This window comes from Siniperca chuatsi, linkage group LG15, assembly GCF_020085105.1.
Source record: "Siniperca chuatsi isolate FFG_IHB_CAS linkage group LG15, ASM2008510v1, whole genome shotgun sequence".
Taxonomy (NCBI): domain Eukaryota; kingdom Metazoa; phylum Chordata; class Actinopteri; order Centrarchiformes; family Sinipercidae; genus Siniperca; species Siniperca chuatsi.
In genome coordinates, this window is record NC_058056.1 from 18,677,614 (window position 1) to 18,700,851 (window position 23,238).

Genomic DNA, 23,238 nt, shown 5'->3' on the forward strand with positions numbered 1-23,238 from the left:
ACGAGGCAGACATGAGCCTAGAGGCAGTGAAATGTAGCCAGCTACATGCTACAATGCATTGCTTTTGGTTTGACTTTGAGCAGTCTTATGCAATGCTCACAGTGAAGGGCTGAGCAGTTGATTTGGAGGGAGCCAAGGAGCTGCTGTGGCAGTGAAATCGACATATATATTTTGCAGGCTGCTTATCACACCATTTCCAAGCAGAGACCCTTTCAAAAACACTTCATTAACTGTGGCTGTGTATTGCCAAGCAGTCAAAGGAGCAGCAATGTTCCTGATCATTCCCTTGGTCCCCCCTCTTGCCCAATGTGTTAATGTGAAATTTGTTCAGTCAGTGCTCACAGCTCTCCTGGGACCTCATTGGAGTAGGGTCTTTTGAGTTAGCTGCATAGCTTCTTTAAGCATCAACATAGTCCTACTCTCCAGCCTGTGCTCACAATGTGCTGGGGATGTGGACTAGTAAAGTGAGGTGAAATTGACAGCAAACACAGAGATCTAGAAAAAGGGCAGGTCAGAAAAGCAGATCTCTCAGGAAAAGGGGCCTCATTTCTATTCTTCACTGTATATATGTTGTTATTTGTTTGACACAATGTGAAGCAAAGGAGCTGTATATATTTTCCAGTTATTTATATTTGCAGTGGATTATCTTATAAGGTATTATTTAGTAATTACTTTAAGAAAGCATGGGTGTTCCCTTGACCCGATTCCTACTTCCTTTTTTAAAACTATTTTTAATTCTGTATCTGAAGACATCCTTGCCATAAATCACTCCCTACAGCTTGGTGTCTTCCCCACTGATTTTAAAACTGCTTTAGTAAAACTTATTTTAAAGAAAGGGAACCTGTATATTTTAACACCCAGCAACTTTAGACCAATTTCAAATCTCACATTTTTAAGTAAAATCTTAGAGAAACTAGTTTTTAAAAAAAGTACCTTTTCAAACTCAAACACTAAATTGGAAATGTTTCAATAAGGTTTTAGGACACATCACAGCACAGAGACAACCCTGCTTAAAGTAGTGAACAATATCAGAACAAATCTTGACCACAACAAGCCTTCAGTTCTGGGGCTACTTGACCTGAGTGCTGCCTTTGATACTATGGACCACCAGATTCTTTTAAATAAATTAAGTGAGCATGTTAGCCTGTCTGGAATTGCTTTTAACTGGTTTACCTCATATCTTACAGAAGAAAATGTTTTGTATCTATAGATGAGCACTCATCGAAACGCTATGAGTTTACCTGTGGGGTAACACAAGGATCAATTTTAGGAATGTTACTTTTTAATTTGTACATGCTACCCCTGGGCAATGTCATCAGGAGGCATGGCATCCCTTTCCACAGCTATGCTGATGACACTCAGCTCTATGTGGCTGTGTCTCCTGATGACACCACGCCGACTGACTCACTATAACTCCATTTTAGATATAAAGGCCTGGGTGTCACAGAATGTTTTACAGCTCAACCAGGATAAAACAGAAGTACTGATAATTGGTTCAAAGGCTCAAAGAGAGAAAATGGCCTCCAAACTAAATACACTAGAACTCATCCCAAGCCAAGAAGCAAGAAACCTAGAAGTGATTTTTGACTCTGATTTCAATTTCAAGGCTCATGTGCAGGGAGTCTCAAAAACAGCAGTTTTTCATTTGAAGAACATCTCCCAGGTGAAGCCATTTCTCTCTCTGCGCAACAGAGAGAGTGATGCACGCTTTTATAACTTGCACGCTAGACTACTGTAATGCTTTCCATTCTGGTCTACCAAAGAATACAATAAATCAGCTACAATTAATTAAAAATTCTGCTGCACGAGTGCTGACTAAGACCAAAAGGAGAGCACACATTACACCTATTTTAAAGTCTTTACACTGGTTACCTGTTAGTTTTTGTAATGATTTTAAAATTATTTTATAAGGCAATACATGGCCCTTGCACCAGACTACCTCTCCGAAATGCTTTCAGTTTATGAACCAGGAAGGCCCCTCAGATTCTCCAGTTATTCTCTTTTAGCTATTCCAAAAGCCAAAACAAAAACATTTGGAGATGCTGCGTTCAGCCGCTACGCTCAAAGCCACTGGAACAGTCTTCCAGTCTTTCTAAATACAGTCTTATACTTCAACAGTTTTACGACAAACTGCAACTTTCTTTACATGCAAAATTATCTTTTAAATTGACAAATATTATATGTGTAATTCATGGCACAATTCAAACAGGATCAAAAAATGATTTGTCTCTCGCCACTGACTACGGTACATATTTCTTTTGAAATAAGGTCCCATGGTGGTCCACCGGAAGGGGAGTGACTTCACCTCTTCTATTTCTGGAGTCCCATGTGCAGTATTTGAGAGACAGAGGCAATGGTATGCTTAAAATATGCACGTGCAGCAAACACATACAGGTGCACTGCACTGGTGTGTCAACAAGCATTTTTTGCTTGCGCATAAGACAGCAACAATTACAGTCAGGCTACCAACAGCAGAGATCAAGAGGGAAAGCAATGTTAGAGATATCACTTGTAGCTGGAGTATAGACAATCCCTTAGCTGAAGTATGATGTACAAAAGAACTACATTGCAAAATTTGGAACATAATGATATCTGGCAAGATAACCAATGCAATCAGATAATATAATCCTCCTCTAGAAGAAATTCATCCCCTGTATCCACTCCTTCCACTCACATTTGAGTGACTTTGGAAAGAGACAAAGTAGTCTCTTTCACTCCACACTGTGCTCCCAAAGATGTATGAAAGAAATAAAACACTTTGCCTCATCTGCAGCCTCTGATGCATGTCTTTCATGTTGTCTCATGGCTCTGTACAAGGCCTTGATTTTACAGAAAAAACTCCCACAGTGCACACATCTTCATAGATTACATCCTTAGAGAGTGACGTCACACGGCAGTGTCACTTTGAATGAGTGGTATCCAATATTGCCACATGAATAGATGGTGAATGTTACCTCTCATGAAATAATTGAGATATTACACAGTCTACCCTGCTATTTTTTATTCAACGTCAGACTGTGATGTATCAAAATCTAATCCTACTTTAGAGCACCAAATAACAGACAAAACTCAAGTCTTAGTCGCAGTAAAAAGGTTTCAGTCACACGTCACTTACAAGTATCATGTTGGTTTATAAGGGCCAATAATGGCAAGAATTTTTATGTTGTACAACTACACATTCCAGTTCATGCTGAGGAAAAACTCTCTGGTATTTCTTAAGACATTAAAGAGCAGTATTTCTACAATTCACTACTCCAAAACTGCACTTGGGGAATCGAACAGCACTCTCTCTCTCTCTGAGGTTGCTCTACTTTGAGGCTGGATTGTGAAACATTAAGTCAAAGATTTTTTTCTCTGAAATAACCTTGTAGAGTGTGCACAACAGAACAGCAGTTGCAGTTTTTTGTTAATACTAAGTCAAAAACAAGCTCAAGGGTAGGACAGCTTATTCAAGACTTCAGGCCTGATTTAGCTGTCCAAGTTTTGAGATCTAAGACCAAATCCCTCCATCAGAACCAAATCGATGTGCATGCCAAATATGCTTGATTTAGTCAAATCTGCTATGCTGTTGTAGTATGTAAAGACAGGGTTTGAAAACAAGTAAAAGTTCAGAGGGCTAATGCAGTGGAAACTACAATCCTAAACAATATCACCAGGATTTCTAAGTTATCTCAAACTCTCTCAACAGAAATGACAAGCAGTGTTGCAACGCAATTAACTTGAATTATCTTAATTTTGTCAAAGCAAAGGCAAGGGCACTTCATCACTAAGTTTGCTTCCGAATGCCCAATAGAAACATTCATAAAACAACAGTTTGTCTGAAATGTTATCAAAGAGGGGAGCACTTTGGATGAGGAGCATGAAAGAGAAGAGGATCAAAACCATTTTTGGCTTAAGATCCTTCTCATAATTTCATTAATCTTTTTCATCCTGCCACAGTAACTTGTGTCTTTAATGTAAGGTTTCTTTCCTTCACAGTGTGTGACAACCAATGTACAGTGTATACTGTGGGACAAAAAGTAAATGACAATGTACACAAGAAGAAGAAGATACTGCACATCCTGCTGATGTCTATTTTATGTTATAAAATAATAGAGACCATGGATCACAAAAAAGAATAGCTCTCCATCAAAGCAGCAGGCTGAATAGGACCATACTCTTTTCCCCAAAAAAGGAAAGATATGGAAGGACCCATCCATCCATTGTGCCAGGAGGGCATGGGCTAACCATGAGTCAATGAATGACATGCCAGGCCCACAAAAGACCTCATCCTTTATAGCCCAGCACATTATAAAACATTTTGGATGGACTGAACAGTGGTGGGTAAACAGCAGAAAAGCAAACGTAGAGCACTTACAAATAGATGTCTCAAATACAACTTCAGGGATCATTACCACAATGACTCCCATTATATACTGGGGTAATGGTTTGAGGCATTGACAATACAAAAGTGAATGTACAATTAGTTTGCATAAGGATAAGATAAAAGCAACAGCACTGTGTCTGTGTACATTGCTAGAATAATAGATTTGGATAACATACTTGGAGCAAAATCAGCAAAAATTCTAAAGGTAAACTGTCAAAAAACATCACCAGCCTTGTGTCTAACTTAACTACTTCTACATTAAAAGGTATTGCAAAACAGAAGTGTCATCATTTCTGCAATGCAGGGAGAGCAACCACAGTGTCAGTGATTCAGATTCCTTACGAACTCCAAATCGTAGTGTCATTTTGTCAGAAACACTGACAGGCTGTTTTTTGTTCCTCTTTTAATTATATTATCCACTAAAGAAACAAGGCTCTTTATGTCTGCCTTCAAGGATATCTGTCCTCTCTGGCAACAAAACAAGCTGAGATGGTGGACACACAGGGAGGGAGCCAGCTCAACAGTTTACATTACGCTGACTGTAATTGGACACTGAAGTATGGGGAAAGGTATAAGCTTATCTTTTATGGCATGCCAGAGCAAATTAAGCTTTGAACTCTTGCATAGGAGGAAGCAATATCTTAATGAAAGTGGGTTAGTTAATGCCATTGGGAGGCACAAGGGTAGGATTCTCACAGCCTCACAGCTAATCTGAGTCAAACAACCTTCTAGGTCCCAACCTGTCACAGAGACACAGCATTTGATGTGGTAATTGCTCTTCAGAGATACTGGTATTTAAATACAACAAGCTTTTTTCTATCTTTGGATTTGGCAAAGAGCTAGCCCAAGCATTTTTCGAGCCTAAAAATTACAAGAAAAAGGGGGAAGAAACACAATTAGTGAAAGAAAATGTAAACGTGGTTTCTTTTTCTATCAAAACCAAGATACAACATGTTAAATAAAAGTTGTTTTTAAAAGTACAGGACATCTCATTTGCTCATTGTGAAGATTCAAGCCTCTCTAATTTTTGGTGATTTTCAAATATTTTGAAGGACCCTTTGAATAATAATAATAATAATAATAATAATAATAATAATAATAATAATAACAACAAAAACACACCATCCCATCCAGCCAAAACAAGGATGTTTCTGAAAAGATGACATTTTGGAAATTGAAGGGTTTTACCTGATAACATTAATTTGCAATTAGCTTGTTTTTGGGCCCCTAGGTTTCTAAGCAGCTGCCTTGGGCCAGGTCTGCTTTAGCACACACAAGTAAGTACACCAAACATTTATTCTGAAACACAACACCAAAACCCTGTTTTCAGCCTGGTAATATAACTGCTAAGTGTTGTTACACTAAGAGAAAATCAACCGCCAATGATGATCCAAATGGTGTATTTAACATTAAAGATTTAATGTCAAATATATTGATTATTTCTGCTGGAGAAAACACCAGCATCAGGGATGATTAACACTACACTCCAAATGGTTCATTAGCACCAGTACAAACCACTATCATCAGATTTTAGAGCTTTAAAATGTGACCATAATGTTTTGAGACATTAAGTTAAGATTTTATCATCTTATAAGTTAATATTGATCATATGAAAGAAGTGTCTCATGTTGCTTTATGAGCAAACAGACTGATGATACAGAAGTGCAGCCTACAATCATAATACTCAGCTATTCAAGTTGGACAACACCCAAATTCACTTGTTTGGGCTAACAGGAATTTCACTGGAATATTTGCACTTGCAACTCAACCATTCTGTTCTCCAAATTCAGCATCTAGCACTGTTTTCTTTGTTGACACAGATACATTCCTCACGCTTTATTTTTCACACTCAGGTGAAAAACAGTCACTTTTTCTTGTTTTGTTTTGGAGACAGCAGGGAATTTGGATTCCTCAAAACCAAATCCAAATGAAGAGTCTTTTCATGTGTAACTCTGAGCCTGAATAGTTTACTGTGTGCATAACAACGTTGGCAAGACAATAAATTACAGGAAATAAGGTTGTCTTATTGAACAGTACAGAGATTCTCATTTTTGCCAGTTTAAAAGTTTGTGCTCAGCATATGGATCAAACTGATTTTCAGATAATGAACAGGGAAACCCATGTAAGCACCCATAACTGGCTATTCTGAGAGATGCTACTACTGTTATTAGCAGGCCACTTTATTCTTGGGAGAGAATTACAGCCGTTTGTTTGAAATTCTCTCGAGAGGGGAGCACTTTTGATGATCCCATCCAGCCAAAACAAGGATGTTTACGAAAAGAACATTTTGGAAATGCAAGGGTTTTACCTGATAACATTAACTTGCAATTTGCTTATTTTTGGGCCCCTAGGTGGCTAAGCAGCTGCCTTGGGCCAGGTCTGCTTTAGCACACACAAGTAAGTACACCAAACATTTATTCCAAAACACAACACCAAAACCCTGTTTTCAGCCTGGTAATATAACTGCTAAGTGTTGTTACACTAAGAGAAAATCAACTGCCAATGATGATCCAAATGGTGTATTTAACATTCAAGATTTAATGTCAAATATATTGATTATTTCTGCTGGAGAAAACACCAGCATCAGGGATGATTAACACTACACTCCAAATGGTTCATTAGCACCAGCACAAACCACCATCATCATATTTCTTTAGAGCTTTAAAATGTGACATAATATTTTGTGACATTAAGTTAGGATTTTATGATCTTATAAGTTAATATTGATCATATGAAAGACGTGTCTCATGTTGCTTTATAAGCAAACAGACTGATGATAGAGAAGCGCAGACTACAATCATAATACTCAGCTCTTCAAGTTGGACAACACCCAAATTCAGAGAAATTCCTGTTAGCCCGAACAAGTGAATCTGGGTGTTGTCCAACTTGAATAGCTGAGTATTGATGGTAAGCTGCGTCCTGTAGGACGGGGGCCAAACTTGTCCTGATCAAATATTGGACGATTTATGGTCTTGACACAAGAATGCATTTTAGTTTTCTTTTCAATACCGTGACCACAGCCTCAAGGAGGCGCGTTTTCACCTCCATAAACACCACACAAAAATGACCATTTTTGTACAGCAAATTAACTTGAATTATCTTAATTTTGTCAAAGCAAAGGCAAGAGTACTTCATCACTAAGTTTGTTTCCGAAAGCCCAGTAGAAACATTCATAAAACAACACTTAGTTCAGAAATTCTGAAAAAAAAGCACATTAGGTTACGTTAAGTTGTATAGTACAACAACCGCACGTGCACTAACAGTTAATGAGCTAAACGCGCGCACACACTTGTTCTGATTCCACCGCAAAGTGGCTGAAAGGTAGTTGACGCAGTATAAATGCCAATCGTTAATCAATAACGCGAAAACAACAGTTCCTACGTGGGTACAAAACATCAATTAAACTTCTTCCAGGCGGAAAACTATTAATGTGTACATTCAATTTTCTAAAACAGAAGTACAGTCTGGAGTTAATGTTACTTACCGATGTGTTTCAGCGTTGCTTTTCACGTGCAGTCCACAAATCCTTCGGTTAGTTTCTCCAGCTGTTGTCACAGTTCACCCACTTTCAGCAGTCTCTTTCTTATTGTTAACTGTCTTCTCAGACAAAACGGTAGCATGTCGTGTTTAACATCGCGTCGACCTCACTTCTAAGACAGTTTTGGTTTCTAAGCGGCGGGAGGAGAGTTTGTTTTCCCTGCTGCCGTTTCAGCGGAGAGACCACTGTGACTGTGGTTGAGTGTGTATAGGAAACCAGCAGCAGGTTCCCAGACACACAGATCCCTCCCGCCAATCACGTACAGTGTCACTCTACCACGTAGCATAGGCTACATTTCACATCTGCGTGTTTTGGGAGTCTCTTTGAAGTGCGAAGATGCGAAGAAGAAAATACCCAAGCTAAATGGTATAAATGGAGCCTTTGAATGGGTGTTTATGGGCTATAGTAAAGTTATAAAACATTTTTAGCACAATTTTCCATCTGTGACGTTTTAATAGCAGCCTGGTTGAGTTTTTAGACTCAAAACTCAAAGCAATTATATTTAAAGAGACTATTTTCTTTATAAAAAATAGCACATTTACAAGGACACCAAACATCACATAAACTGCATTACAACTGTAAGTCCCAATTGGCATATGACTAACTGATAGGTTATCATATAACAGTGACACTTTCGGTCCCTATGGGAATATTAGCTATTGGATTAATATGGTGGGAAAATATGTTTTTATGTTTTTATTACCTAGTCTCTGTGACTCAAACCTTAAATATTTCTGATTATAGTAGCCACCCCACACAATAACTTGATAAACATGTTCAGTAACTAGGGCATTCCCTAAGGTCAACATTAAAAAAAGTAGGCCTAGTTTAACTTATTTGAATTATTTGTTTAGACAATTCTATAGGTAATTTGACTCATAACAAAGACATGTTGAGTCCTTATGGGGATATTATAGAATTAAATTGGTGAAAAGTAACAATATGTTGTGATTTTTATTATTTTGTCTCTGTGAATCAAACCTTAATTATCTCTGATTAAAGTAGGCTCCCCACTGTATGACTAAATGAACAACACATTCCCAGGTTCACTATAAGAAACAAAAGTAGCTTAACTTTTTTGAATTACTTGTTTGGACAGCCCTACACTACTAGATGAGGTTACTGGCCTCATACTAGTGATTTAAAGTCCTTATGATGATATACTGTGAAATGGCTATAATGGTGGCAAAAGTAATATTTTATAGTTTTTATCACCCTGTCTCTGTGACTCAAACCTTAAATATCTCTGATTAAAGTAGGCATCCCACAACATGACTCGATGAACAGTAACTAGGGTATTCCCCAAGGTCACCATAAAAAAGTGGCTTAACTACTTTGAATTGCTTGTTTAGACAGGCATACACTACTTGAACATTTTCCAATAGCTCACTGCTGGATGTGGGGGAGGTGTCAATGTTCAGGACTGTCCTAAACTGCCAGCAGCTGTTGACTACCATCTTTTGTTTCTACAGCCACGCCAACAGAAATCTGTTCCCTGGGAATTCATACACACAGCGGCAGTGAAACTGTGTGTGTCTGTGAGTGTGTGTGTGATTGTGTCTGTCTAATGTTTTGCTTGGCTAGTTGTGAGTCATGCAAACTCCCTACAGAGCCATAATTCTTCTCTTGGTAGATTTGGCTTCTTTTATAAGCACTCTCTTCATTTTGAACTGACTTGGACAACGTTGCCTCATCTGAGATAGTTTTATGCGCTTCTGTTTCTTTGCCTCTGGGTCTTTGCAGCTGATCATTAACATGTTGCAGAGGGAAATGATGAGAATTTAAGCCATCATTATTTGTCATAATAAGCAGAGGAACAGTTGTACTGTAGCAGATGTCCGTGGGTCAATTGAGAAATCCACGATATTAAATGAATGATGAAGGATAAACAAATCTTGTGGCTTACAAACAGCAGTCCTGTAATCAAATATGAATGTTTCTGATTTCACTGAAAACACTGCAGGAATTTGTCTGGCTTTGCATTTCTGTGCTAATCTGCTGCAACACCTAAGTCCTTGTAAGGTGGCATGGTGAGCACATAAGACCAGATGTATTAATGGCAGATGTCATTCAGTTTTTTACTTATGATACAGTTTGTTTACCAGCTAAAGCTCCAAGACAAATTACTCCATAATCCATGCAGCCAAAAAAAAATCATACAAAACTGTACTTGGCACACCAATAATCAAATATGAATATTCCTTATTCATCCAGCCCTTCAAGCTTCTTTGGTCTTTGATCATATTACAGTTTGTCTGTGATTCCACACTACAGCGATCTGTACAGCCATCTGGTAGAGCATGTGGACATAGTTCATTTCAACATTTTAGAATTGAAGAACGTTTTCTGAGTCTTCTGAGACTACTTTTCTACGCTTACCTTCAGACAATGCACTTTGATTTACGCAGGCTCTTTTGCTGAGTGTAAATTTGGATCTTGAGTGGAGTGTTTTGCTGCTATGGTTGCAAGGCCATTGGGGCAGCAACAAGAAGGTATTGGATACAGTGCTACACTCTCTAGACAGTGACACTGTAGAAATACTGAACTGTACCTCTGTGCTCCCCTACATGAGCAAACATTTTCACTGTAATGAGTCACTTTTTCCAGGTTGAGGGGAAAATAGACAGTGGCCAGAGGGGGGAAAATGATGCATACATGCACAACCACACAGATGCACACAAGCAGAGAGGGTTAAAAGGGCATTTGCTGTTTCCTGCTGGTGAGTTTGGGAATTCAGACAGCTGAGTCTCTCTGGGGAAACACTGGCTGGTGATTTCTTCTGATAAAAGAGACAAAACACTGAACCAAAGTCAAGGTTTTTTGTACAGCACTACCAGTCTCAATAAGTGTCTGAAGAATGATTGCCCAACAAATATGTTGAAAGCTTGACACTGCTCATTGCTCAATTCAATGCTGAGGTTAGCTTTTGGATGCACGACACACCACAGAGACTGAAACATCCTTCTGGTTTTGCTCACGTGGCTCAAAGTTTCCGCGATGTGTTATAGGACAGGAATCTGTGGGAAGGGAATGGTGGTGGAAAAGTAACGAAGCACAGCTATTCTGGTGAATTTCCTTGAATATTTTATACAGTACACTATAAACTAGTGTGAACTCACTTTTACAAAGCAGTACTAACTACTGTCTTTTCTTTCAGCACCATACCAAAATTACAGACTGGTTCAATGTTTAGTGGAATTTAGAAGGAGTTATTTATTTAGTTTTACATGAGTAAGTTTCTGGAGCAGCTGTGCAGTTTATCCACTTAAAAATAATGTTCGTAATATTCCCCTTTGACTTTCCATTAAGTAGCATTAAAGAATTTTCTTCTTGCTGTTTGATAACATCGTGTTCTGTGCCTGCTTGTTGCAGTGCTTCATCACTCCACTGCACCACTACATGAAGAGGAAAACATTCAATGACTTGTGCATCATATTAAACACATTCTTAAACCAGGATGACATATTTCACACTTACAGTCTGTAAAATATTTATATCCAAGTTGCCTCTTTTTATGGCTGCCCCTTTACATGAAATGGAAAATTATGGATGCCTTCTGCATCACTTTATACATATTTAGACGTAATTGGCATCATTCAAAACCTTGGAATCTTGTCTGGAATTGAGAAAGAGCTTGTATGGGTTTGAGTAAAGATCGTCTTCATAACATGAGTTTGTAATGATGGACCCGCCAAAGAATCCATGGGGCTGAGATGTTAATCAGTGACGCTCCCTCTCCTTGAGTACAATCAGTACTTTTTCCATCAAAAGCACTCCCACGGGAGGCAGAAGCAACTGTCAGAGCTCTACCTGGCATTCCTTCTCCCTTGGCTCCATCCCTTTTTCCCCTCTCTCTGCACATCATCTATCCCCCCTCCCAAAAATCCTGGAAAACATAAACAGCCTGTGACGTTAGACGAGGAGCTGTGCGGGCTGGCTGGATTAGGGAGAACGAGGTGCCTCAGTCCCCGTGGTGAGTAGGGTAAACATGGAGATGTGACGATAGAGGAATGGAACGGTGCGGCCTCCCCACATGGCCAACTGGCTGCTATATACTCACACACTCCCCAATACACTCTCTATTAGTCTCTGTTTTTTTCTTTCTCTGACTGTTTGCTGTACTAATCAAACACTGAAATCATGTGGTTTGTTGTTTACTCTTCACAGTGAGAGGCATGAAATACACACATCAGACACTGGTTACAGAGCTGCACGAGAGCTCACTAGAGAGAAAAACATGTCTTATTGTGGTCAAGCTGACATGCATACATTACTTCAAAAAGTGTGAGTGTGTGTAAGTTGTTGCATGCTTTCCTTTGAGATTTGATGTCTTTGTTCCAAGCAGAGAATATCAAACAGTGCCTGTTATAGTTTTGTGGTTCTTGGTAACTTCATGGAACTCGCCGCATTCAGGGAAGTGGACTATGTGTTTATATGGGGAGGGGGCGTCTGAAACCTCTTGTTTAGGTTTCACTTGTCAAGTGAGGAAATAAGTCTGTGTGTACTCTTTGCTGCACATTTCACATTATCGAACCAGGTCAAGTGTAACAATCCACTCTGATAATCTTTAAGTGGGGTGAAATAAGAAAATATCTAGTATCACATTATCACATTAGACACACAAAAACCCAATTTATGTCATGACGCTGACTGTGTGGTGTTTTTAAGACATTTTCTTGCATTACTATTTTGTCTGCCCGCTTTCACTCAGAACTCTGTGTTGAGCAGAACAACCTTTTATGGCCATTATGCACTTTCTAAGACATATCTGTATTCCTTTTACAGTGAGTCATTCTAGGACAATGGCTGTCAAAAGGCTTCATGTGATTTGACCAGAAGATCTGTCGGATTATAGGAATTATCCACATGGCCTTTCAGGCACTGCTGGAACAGAAAGACCTGTCACTTCTTTAAAATGATCCCAACAACTATTCATATAACTGCTTACCCTGACATCATTTTTGTCAACAGTTTTGCTTTCTTAAGTGTGAATTTTGGGACCCAGTCATTGGAATATTCCTTTGCCAAAGACAGCCACTTTAATTAAATTTGCAGCAAATATCAATCATCCATCATCTAAATGCCCGGCCAGCCGCAAGTAATGACTTTCATACTCGGATCAATCATGGCTGCTTTGTCACTTTATAAAAGAAATTTGCTTTGAATCCCTGTTTTGAATTCTGCATTACTAATAAGAGCCAGGTCCTCAATCAATCACACATTTAGTTTTAATATAAAAAAATCAATATCTAATTAAATTCAGACTGTTGGTCTGAGGGAGGTCTCACTAATCTTTCAATTTTATTCTGTTTGCCTTTAACAGAACTGGTTGAACAAGACTCCACTTTTTAACCTACAGTGAGATGTCTTTTCTTTATCTTAAATCATTCTTCTCCCTTTTCCCCTCAATTTTTAGAACAATGGATAGACATATTGTATCACCTCAACCATAAAGCCAATGAAGATCAGTAGACTTTGTGCAAATGTGCAAAAGATACCAGAACATGTGTCAAGGTTAGAAATAGCTTTATTTTGCATTTTTCATTTCAGATTGGCATTACAATATGAAAGCAGTGTTGATGCAATTAACATTACATCAATGTTGTTGATTGTAATTGCTCATTTTCTACATCAGGGGTGTTATGAATAAGAACAAAATTAAAGTGGGAATAGTAATTGCATAGTAAACCCTGAAACAGTTTATTCTAAGACTACAGGTGCTTCACAACAGAGTACAAAGGAAATACAAAGTGGAATGCAAAACACTTCCTAACTGTGAGATGTGTTTCAGTCAGTCTTCTTTATTTTCCCTTGCTTGCTATCACGCATCGTGCCAACACTAGAGAAATATTTCATCTCACTTTACCCACAAGCAGCAGCTTAACTCAGGAGTGAAAGCAGGATTTTCAGAAGGAGAACCCATCCTGAATCAAAGTTAATACTCTGGGGGTGTGCTGAAGTCAGATTTCAGAGCAACTCAACTGGGCAAAAGACTCTGTAATGGAGCCACACACCATTAAACACCACAAACTAGATCCATCTCCATCATGGCAGTCAGACAGTTGAATGATGGGTATGTGAAGTGTGTGTGGCTACTGTGGTTGTGTGTGGTATTCTTCAATACACTACGTCACCTTGGTCATTATGAATTATTCAGGCATCTAAAAAGCCTCATTGGAGTCTCTCATTCCACATTATATTGAAGAAGTCCTTCAATATGACTCATTATGTATCTTATACACCCCATATCTTCATCTGTAAATACAGCATTGCAAATGTTGGGATCCATAGCATGCCAGTATACCAGTTGACACATTTGATAGTGTTTTTACAGTATAGCAACTCATACATAAAAAGTCTTTTTACTTTCTGCCTTAGTTTATTCAGTTTAAGGTTTCATTCAGTCTGTCCCTGGCCTTGTCTGTCTGAGTCCTCTCTCTGATCCTATCCTGCCAGAAAACAGTCACAATCAGCCAATTTAGCCGATCAATGAGCAGAGCCCTCTGGGTAACACAAGGAGCCAATGATCCAATTTCATTTTGTAAGTTTAATTTGGTCTTTTATTGTCGGCAGGACAAGTGGTGTCACCTGGAGACGCTGTCATGGCCATAACGCCACAGGGAGATAATGTGGAGGTACAGGGATGGGCACTGATGCTTTTTAACACAGACGTATTTCTCATGTCTTGATATCTGGGAACAATTGAGGCAAATAGGTAATAAAAAGGGGGATGTAAATGAAGAGAGAGAACCAATGAGGTCCTAAAAGGTGATGGCATCAGAGACCTTTTTAATACTATTGAACCGAGAGGATCAATTTAAAAACACATGAATTATCTCAATGTGTTATACCGAGGCATAGTTCATTCATAATAAAATGCCTTTGTTGAAACAATATGTCCCCAGTGTCCCATTTGAGCCTCTCTATTCACTTTATTTTTCTTACATTTTTCAAAAGCAAGATTCCTATTGATTCTTGCAGTGTTAATGATTGTTATAAAATATCTCTCAGGATCCCTCTGTTTCTTGCTTGTCAGACAAGTCAGCAGACTTACGCTCCCATCATGCCCCAGGCAAAGACAGGTTCTTCCACTACCACAAAAAGGAAAAAACAAAGGAATCCGACACTTGTCTGTTTGTTCCAAATGTATTCCCTAACAACGACAGCCCTTTCAGTTGCATTAACTCGGCTGAAAAACAAGATTTAGCCAAACAAAACAGGTTTAAGTAAGCAAGGCGATGCAAATTACCCAATTTTGTGCAACAGTGCTTAAAGCCAAAAAGTCCCTGGGGGAGAAGTGGATTACTTTAGAAAAGACTCCCACAGCAAATAGCCCGAGAGAGGATTCAAATACTTGTGTACTGTATGTATGCATGACCGTAAAATTCTTGTGTGCTGCAGAAAGCGATGATGCAAGCATCTTGGCTCACAACAGGCCCATCTCATCTCTATAAACACCACTTGACATGACCTCACCAGCTGAGAGGACACCCTCTGGATCAGCTCTGAGACTTTAATGATATGCTTATAATTTCTGCAACTGCATGCGTGATGTCCTGGACTTCAAGGCAAGACTAACAAGGTGGATGACCTGAGGTAATCCTCCAACAGATGAAATGTAGTGGTGTCAAATGTTGTTTATGGGTAAGACTGTTTTCATGTTCCTATTAAGACAAGAACAGGAGATGGATCATCTCTTTTGTAGCAATAAATGAAGCAACTTCTAGTGTATGAGTCAGCGACAAAGACTTCAGGACAATGACCAATATGTAACTTCTTTCCATAAAATTTCCCTGAAATAGAATCTCCCCAAGGTATCTGAAAGGCCTGTTATGTCTGTTAACAGCTAGAATACACCAATCTGACAATCTTCACATGGATTAATTGATAGCAAAAACATGATTTTGAGAGCTTATAAAATTGATGTTTTAGCCTTTGAACCACAAAGAGCTTTGACTAGAGCATATGTTCTCTAGAGCCTTTAAACTCAGTTTAGCAGCACCAAAGCGTAATTGATGACATCAAGATAAGAGTCTTGGCACTCTTGATTGTTTAGCCCAGACCGGGGCTTTTCCATGGAAACATATCTAGACGTAACTGTCCAAGATAATGGGAATAACATATGTGAGTTCTCTTTTGGGGTGGATTCATTATGCTTTATTATGTGACTCCAAGAGGTCAAGCCAAACTGTGTGTAGTGATATTGAAAGTTCTGAAAAGAAATGGGACTGGAAAAAATAACAAATCCTACATTGTTTACATGCCTTTTAATTTCCTTTTTTAGTTTCCTGAGTATTGCATACATTTTTCCAGCAAAGAGGAAAGTTTAATACTGTTGATGTGCAGTGTAGGCTTCCAAAATGGTTTGGCTTGCAAAAATCACATAAGGGAATTAATGCAGCACACACACTGGTAACTAGACTACTTAGTGATTAAAGTTTATGCCATTTGTTGTGATTTACAAACCAAAATATCCAAGGCTCTCAATTATGCTGAAAAAACATTCACTTTGCAAAATTAAATTATGACATTGGTTAAGAAAAATATGTAGATAAAGTATGTTATTTTCAGCTAGCGGCTCTGTGAGGCTGTACTTTGAACTAAATTCTAAAATGAGCATGCTAACATGTTCGCAATGACAATGCTAATATAGTGATGTTTAACAGGTTTAATGTTTACCATGTTCGCCATCTTAGTTTAGCATGTTAGCATGCTAATATTTGCTTATTAGCACTAAACACAAAGTACAGCCGAGGCTGTATTGTCATTAGTTTTACAGGTATTTGGTTATAAACCAAAGTATTGGCCAAATTGATAGATGAAAACTCAGGGGATAACCAAAGTCATTAGAATTCATCTTGAGGGGAACATGAATGTCTGTACCAAATGTCATGGTGATCCATCCAATGTAGAGGCATTTCACACAACACCTAATAGTGGTGCTGGAGGCAAAGTCAGGGGTCCACCAAAGACTTTAGGATTTATCATCTGGGGACCATGGATGTCTGTACAAAATTTGGTGCCAATCCATCAAGTACATGATGAGATATTTCACTGGATAACTGAAAACTTCAACCTGCTGATGGCACTAGATGAAAAGTCAGGGATCACTAACGTCAATAGGATACATCTTCTGGGGAATATGAATGTCTGTGCAAAATGTCATGACAATCCATAAAAGAGTTAAGACATGTCAATAAAAACAAAAAATGTCCACCTGCTGGAGGCACTTGATGAAAAGTCAGGGGATTATGGAAGTCAGTAGGATTTATCCTCAAATGGCCATGCATGTAAACCTGCAAGATCTCCTCACTTTCTATCATCGTGGCAGCATGTATTTTAACCTCCAGCCACCATGAAATGTACTCTGATAATTACCTCTTGACAGTTGGTGACAGCTGTTAGAAAAAGAGAATAAAAACCAATTGATCTAGACAAGGTCAAAACTGGTCTGAAGAGAAAGAGAGAGTTTTCTTCAAGGAAATTTCAAGGCTTACCTGAAACCAGCACATCTGCTGTCATGGCTGACATTATCTATAGCACTCCATTCACTGCAGGCGAAAGGGGTGAATGTCAGAAACACTTTCCTAGAGAGAGATCCCTGTGACATTAACAATGACTTTAATGGGCGGTAAACTTCAGGAATGAGGAAAGCAGAGCAGTACTTTCTTGAAACTGAACTATGCACTTGGTTCAACCAGGAAGCTGCTGTGTTGAATGGCAACAAGTGCTACTTTGCTCCCTGTATTGTGTTACTTCTTTTGTTTTGAATTCCTGCATTTTAATTGTTTGTATGCAGCATAATCTATAAATGTCATCGAAAGAGTTTCCCCTCGGGGATCAATAAAGTATTTCTGATTCTGATATTTCTGATTCAAGTCTCCTCCCGGGTTTCTTTTCTGTCACATCAATGCCATCATCCACCCCGTCCTCCCAAGGGGTCTCAGGAATTCCACGTCACTAGCTGGAGCCTTCATTGAGACGTCTTTACTTCCCACACACACTGTAAACACAATGGGCCAGATCCCACGATTATGGGCTATATGGGGAACATCAGGGGCCGTAGAGAAAGGCAAGAGAATAGTTACAGAAAGGAACGCTTCCACTTCTAAATCCCATCTACAATTGAGTCTTGATTTGCTGTGTGCTTCAGAAGCCTTCTTGGGAGTTACTGCTGTCAGAGTGGCCGGTTTAAGTGTTGGATTGAGACCCATCTTCCACAAGAACAGGATGTTCTTGCAAAATACAATTCATTGTTCCCATTGGAACGCTGCACACCTCATGTAATTTCATAATTGACTAGAGGGTGGATACAAGCTCACCGGCTGTTGAAATGTAGTGTCAGCTATTAATGATACAATACTTTTGGGTTGATTGCCAGAGTCTACCGTAAAACTAAATTTTAAGATGAAATGTGCACAGTAGCAGGCCAGATGTACATTTTCAGTTTAAAAAAATGTGTCATCAAGGCTGAAGAGTCTGCAAGTTTTTATCGCACCAACCAGAGAAGATTAGTTTGTTAACCTACCGTAGTTTTTGATTGCAATGCATAATATTACTAACACTGAATGAAAAAGGAAACTGAACAGTGTGTCTGATGATATGGTAATTAGATCTCATTTGTTCCTCTTCAGGCTCTTTATCTGACCTCATCTAAGCTCACACTAGCAATTGTTCAATCTTTAAACTGTCACCTGTGTTAACAATCATCATCATCTTTAACATCTTTCAACTGTAAAACCTTCCTCATGTAACCCATGCTGCCATTCTACATCATACTACTGTGGACATCAGGTGGCGCGAGCAGCTCCCCAGTTATCACGGCAACACCTCCGTATCCCAGCTGCTCAGCAGGTGACAGACGGACGTGTGCCGTGTCCACTGTAGGGGAACAGGCAAAAGCCTGCAAATAGACAGATTGTCTGCAGGCGTTCTTTGATCTAATCTCCTCCTCAATCTGGCACTTGGTTTTCTGCTGGGATGCCAGGTAAACATGTCAGATTTGGGCAAAGAAACGTTTGGAGAGGTTTGGAATGAGACTGCAGTAGAGCGATGGGGAACACATATGGTTGTGCACTGCCCTTTAGTGGAGAAACACAACCAGTGCACATGTATACTACTACTTGTTCATCTACTGTATGCATGGTACAGTAGATGAACAAGTGTAATGTGTAAATGTAAAGCTGCATAATCATAAAATCTACATCTGTAGGACAACAGCGTGAATTTTCTTACTTTTTGTAGTATTTGTGTCAGTGCACTGAACAACATTATTGTGAGTCTTTTGTCAGTAGATCTGATAAAGCATCTCAGAAGCCCACTAATATATGGAGAATCCTAAGGAGACATGAGCAAAAACAAAAGTTTCTCATGGGCACCACATAGTGTCTGGTGCTCTGTACTAAAATGCCTTCAAGACTAACACAGTGAGTCACATTTGACTAACTTCTTCCAAATACACCATGAGCTGGATGAGTGAGAATCTTAAAAGGATAAGGCTGACAATATTCTATATTGTTCTTATTGTCAACAAATCCCATGAAAAGACCAAATCCAACAATAAATCAATCATACAAACCACTATAGCCAGTGTAGCCAAAGCCTGATATAGCTTATTCCTCTGTGTCATAGACCTCCATCGATTTCCAATCAGTGAGCCACAGCCTTGCTCTCGGTGACATGTTCCCTCATTACCATAGACATGGGCAAGCTCACATACATCCTGACGTCGTAAATACTCACTAGCACACCAAATGTGTATTGAGGCTGAAAATACACATTTTACTCCTGTTTGAGTAACATTTGCTGAAAATCACAGTGACCAGTTGTTTTAGGAATTTATTTATTTTTTTTTTTTAAAGGCTCAGTAAACTTTATATTTGTGACCCGCTTTTGAAAATTTACATCTATAGCGGGAATGAATGGGTTTGGGTATAAGTGCCACAGACAAGGTTGGGATGTCAGAACAACATTGTTGGTTTTGGTCTTTTCATGGGATTTGTTGACAATAAGTAAAATACAGAATCACACCAGCCTTATCCCTTCAGACATTCTGCATTAGGGTAAATTAAAGACAGAAGACACTGTTTTTAAATAAAAATTACTTTATTTTTTAAAATAAATGCTTTTTTTACAGTCAGAAAACAGAACAGCAGGACATGCACAGCTGCTCCTGACACTGAAGGCAAACAAAAACAACATCAGAGAAAATAAAAACAGACTAGGCTTGGTTTTTCGCTCACCTCTGTTCACTTTTGCTGATTTGTCTCAAACTCCAGGATCTAAACAATGTGGGTCTCCTTCATATATGGACATTATTAAATGACACACTTCAGTTGTGACAAAACCAGACAAATAAGTGAAGTAGTTTAAAAAGACGCTGAACAAATCAAATTTGCAGCAAAAATGCACATTAAGTATCACTGTCAGTCTAAAGAATGAGCTAAAAACAAATGCAGGGCCATGAATGGACATTGCGATCCATAAGTGGTAGAAGAGAAAGAAGCAAATCAGTAAAAGGAAGCAGAAAGAGAGCACATTGAAAAGGCATATGTATCTGTATTTAAAAAAAAATTACAATATGTACTCAACAAATATCTTAATCAAACCTGGAGTTTGAGACTAGTGTTATCTTCATATATATTCATATATATCTTCATCTGAAAACTCAGTAAGACCACAACATAAGCAGGCACAATTCTGAATACTACACATGTTGACAGATTGCTTCTCCCCCCTTTACTGAAAGGAAAAACTTTCAAACCCCCAAAAGGCAGAAAAAACTGTACAATTCTATAAAACGTTTGTGTTTTTACATTAGTTACAAAAAAAAATAATACTTCATTCACTGATCCTTCATACTGAGGACAGAAGAAAAAAAAGTTGCATATTCATTCTTCAAACTCTGTGACCTTTTTGCTGGTGTGTAACGATTATATAATAATAATAATAATAATAATAATAATAATAATAATAATAATAATATAATAATAATAATAATAATACTACATGGTGTGAGAAACAGAATGGCAAAAAAGTAAAAGGTGGATCCTTGGAGTGATGATCCCTCCTGTTATGTAATGTGCGCGCACTTAGCTATGAGATGTCAGGGAGTTCAAATCTCTGGATGCAATTTCAAACATGCTGTTGAGATTTAGCAACTTATAACGGTGGTCTTATCAGCAGCCATAATTAGACATGTTTGGCAAAATATTAATACACTTTGGCACGTAATATTTGAATGTGCACCGCCAGGTCAGAAGATGAAAACACCTTTCCTTCAAAGGAGACTGCCTAAAGTTGGGAAAAGATAATGGACATCTTGAATGAAAAGTCAGGTAGCTTCATGTTGAGTCTTCAAAACAAATACACATGAACTTGTGATACCTTGTGACATTAGTAATCTACCTTAGATCAACACTAGAATGAATGACTTTTTAAGATGAACATTTTTGCAGCAAGGACATTTACATCAGTTGGAAAAGATTTTCAAACCCACAGGGCACTCATCCCAGTGCACTGAACTGTAGTGTGTTTTCAGACGTGCTCACTATTAGCAGTCAATTAAATACAAAACAAAACTCAGGCTCTCTATGTCACACCTGTCAGCTAATACAATGAGATTTCCTTAGAGAGACTCGACACCAGAGGAGACTATGGCTCTGGACAAGCTCCGAAACAAAGAAAACAGACATCAAAAGCAAAAGGAAATTTAACAACAGCTTATTCATAAACAGGACTGTATATTGTAGAAGTGCTAACATGTGACTTCAAAAAGATTCAACCCTTCATAGAGTGGATAGGATGGACATGTAGTGCTGCAATCAGTGGCAACTGCTGTTTACAGATACCATTTCAATTGGACTCTTCGAAGTCCGTCTTTTAGGATAAATAATTAGATATAACTTTAGGTATCTGTGGCACTGCAATTACAAGGAGCTGACAGTTTGATGTCAGCTCCTTTAGTCCAGTTCTAGAAGAGAGAAAAAAAAAAGTGTGATAAATAGTGAAGAGAGAAAAAAAAAGAAGATTCTTTGGGATTAAATCTGGTGTTTGATTGGTTTTAAAGGGTTGTCATGGACGTAAGTTGATGGCCATCAGCCCAGCAGGGGAGGAGGCAGGCGGTCGTAGGACAACAGAAACTTCCCCGTTCAGGTTTGTGTAAGGCTTCTGCTCAACCACAGGAGCGTAAGTTCAAAAGTTCATCTGGACTGCATTCACCAGAATATTAGTGTTGTAACAAATGACCTTGTCAGCGTTAATGCAAAAAAACCCCAAAAAACTATAACAATAAAAACGGTGTCAGCCATGGCAATATTAGTGCTGTTCTGGACTCTTCAGCACAGTTCCAAACAATTAAAAAGACTGAGAAATATTAGAATAAAATAAACCCCATACACTGTGGTTCCACCCCCCAGCCACTCCCCTCCTGGCCCCTGACCTACAATCGTTGACCCCTGGTGGTTTGGGGCAGCTCAGACCCAGCCGCTGGTCAGCTTATAGAACATCTCCTCATCTAGAGACTCGTTCTGGTCCTTGGCACGTGTGGACAGGAAGATATAGCCACCGATGAACTCGTGGACCACCTTACAGTCCACCTCGGCACAGATGAAAGACAGACTGGGCTCGTCCGCAAATTCCACTGTGACCTGAGGCACAGAGCAAAGCACGTCAGTCATACTTCAATGAAAACAGGCGAAATGTAATCATATTGGTGTACTGCAGACTGTATGATGTACAAAACTGAAATTTGGTCAAATCAAAGTTAAATCAAATGACTTCCCAGTGTTGTGGAATGCTTGCTAGTGCTGCAGATTCAAACTGTGCAGCTGTATGCAGCTTTCAGATGAATACAGATTAATCAGTCAATTATTTTATAGATTAATCAATTGATTGAAAAGTGAAAAATGACCCTCATAAGCTCTACAGCCCAAGCTGAATTATTCAGATGTCTTGCTCTGTTCGACCAACAGTCTAAAACCCAAAGATATTGAATTTACTATCTAAGAAGTTGAGAAGCTGGAACCATTACATTTTTGTTTTTTTTTTGCTTAAAAAATTACTATTGTTCTGATAATCTACTAATTGCTTAAAAGAGTACTCCAAGAGATTTAGCATAGCACTCATAGGATTGCTGGACTCACAATGGACAGTTTAAAACAAAAAGTATCAAAACCAATGCAGCAGAGATATGGTCTTTTTTATACTCCTTGTTGGAGAGCGCTGAGAGAAAACACAGTGTCCTGTTACTGCTTGGACAGGTTGGTAAAATATTTGGAGCAGGCTATGTAGCTATTGCATTTACTTTACCTAAATAATGGATTATTGTCTTGGA

General features: G+C 38.7%; 2 protein-coding genes across 11 annotated transcripts in view; both read right to left on the reverse strand.

The window, feature by feature from the left end:
- stxbp6 (syntaxin binding protein 6 (amisyn)) overlaps positions 1-8,214 on the reverse strand; it is a 151,732-nt gene extending 143,518 nt beyond the window's left edge. For 3 of the 7 annotated variants that reach the window (XM_044167208.1, XM_044167212.1, XM_044167214.1), the window contains exon 1: positions 7,851-8,213. The gene's annotated coding sequence lies outside the window, so the exon portion shown is untranslated. Of the gene's footprint in view, positions 1-7,850 lie in introns of all 7 variants that reach the window. The other 4 variants (XM_044167211.1, XM_044167209.1, XM_044167213.1 and 1 more) reach the window with 3 other exon arrangements.
- Positions 8,215-19,990: 11,776 nt separating this feature from the next.
- The window catches only part of fermt2 (FERM domain containing kindlin 2), a 44,383-nt gene continuing 41,135 nt past the window's right edge, over positions 19,991-23,238 (reverse strand). For all 4 annotated transcript variants that reach the window (XM_044166223.1, XM_044166222.1, XM_044166224.1 and 1 more), the window contains one exon: positions 19,991-22,552. In XM_044166223.1, the coding sequence (XP_044022158.1) occupies positions 22,379-22,552 (174 nt within the window). In that variant the 3' untranslated portion in view covers positions 19,991-22,378. The remainder of the gene's footprint in view (positions 22,553-23,238) is intronic.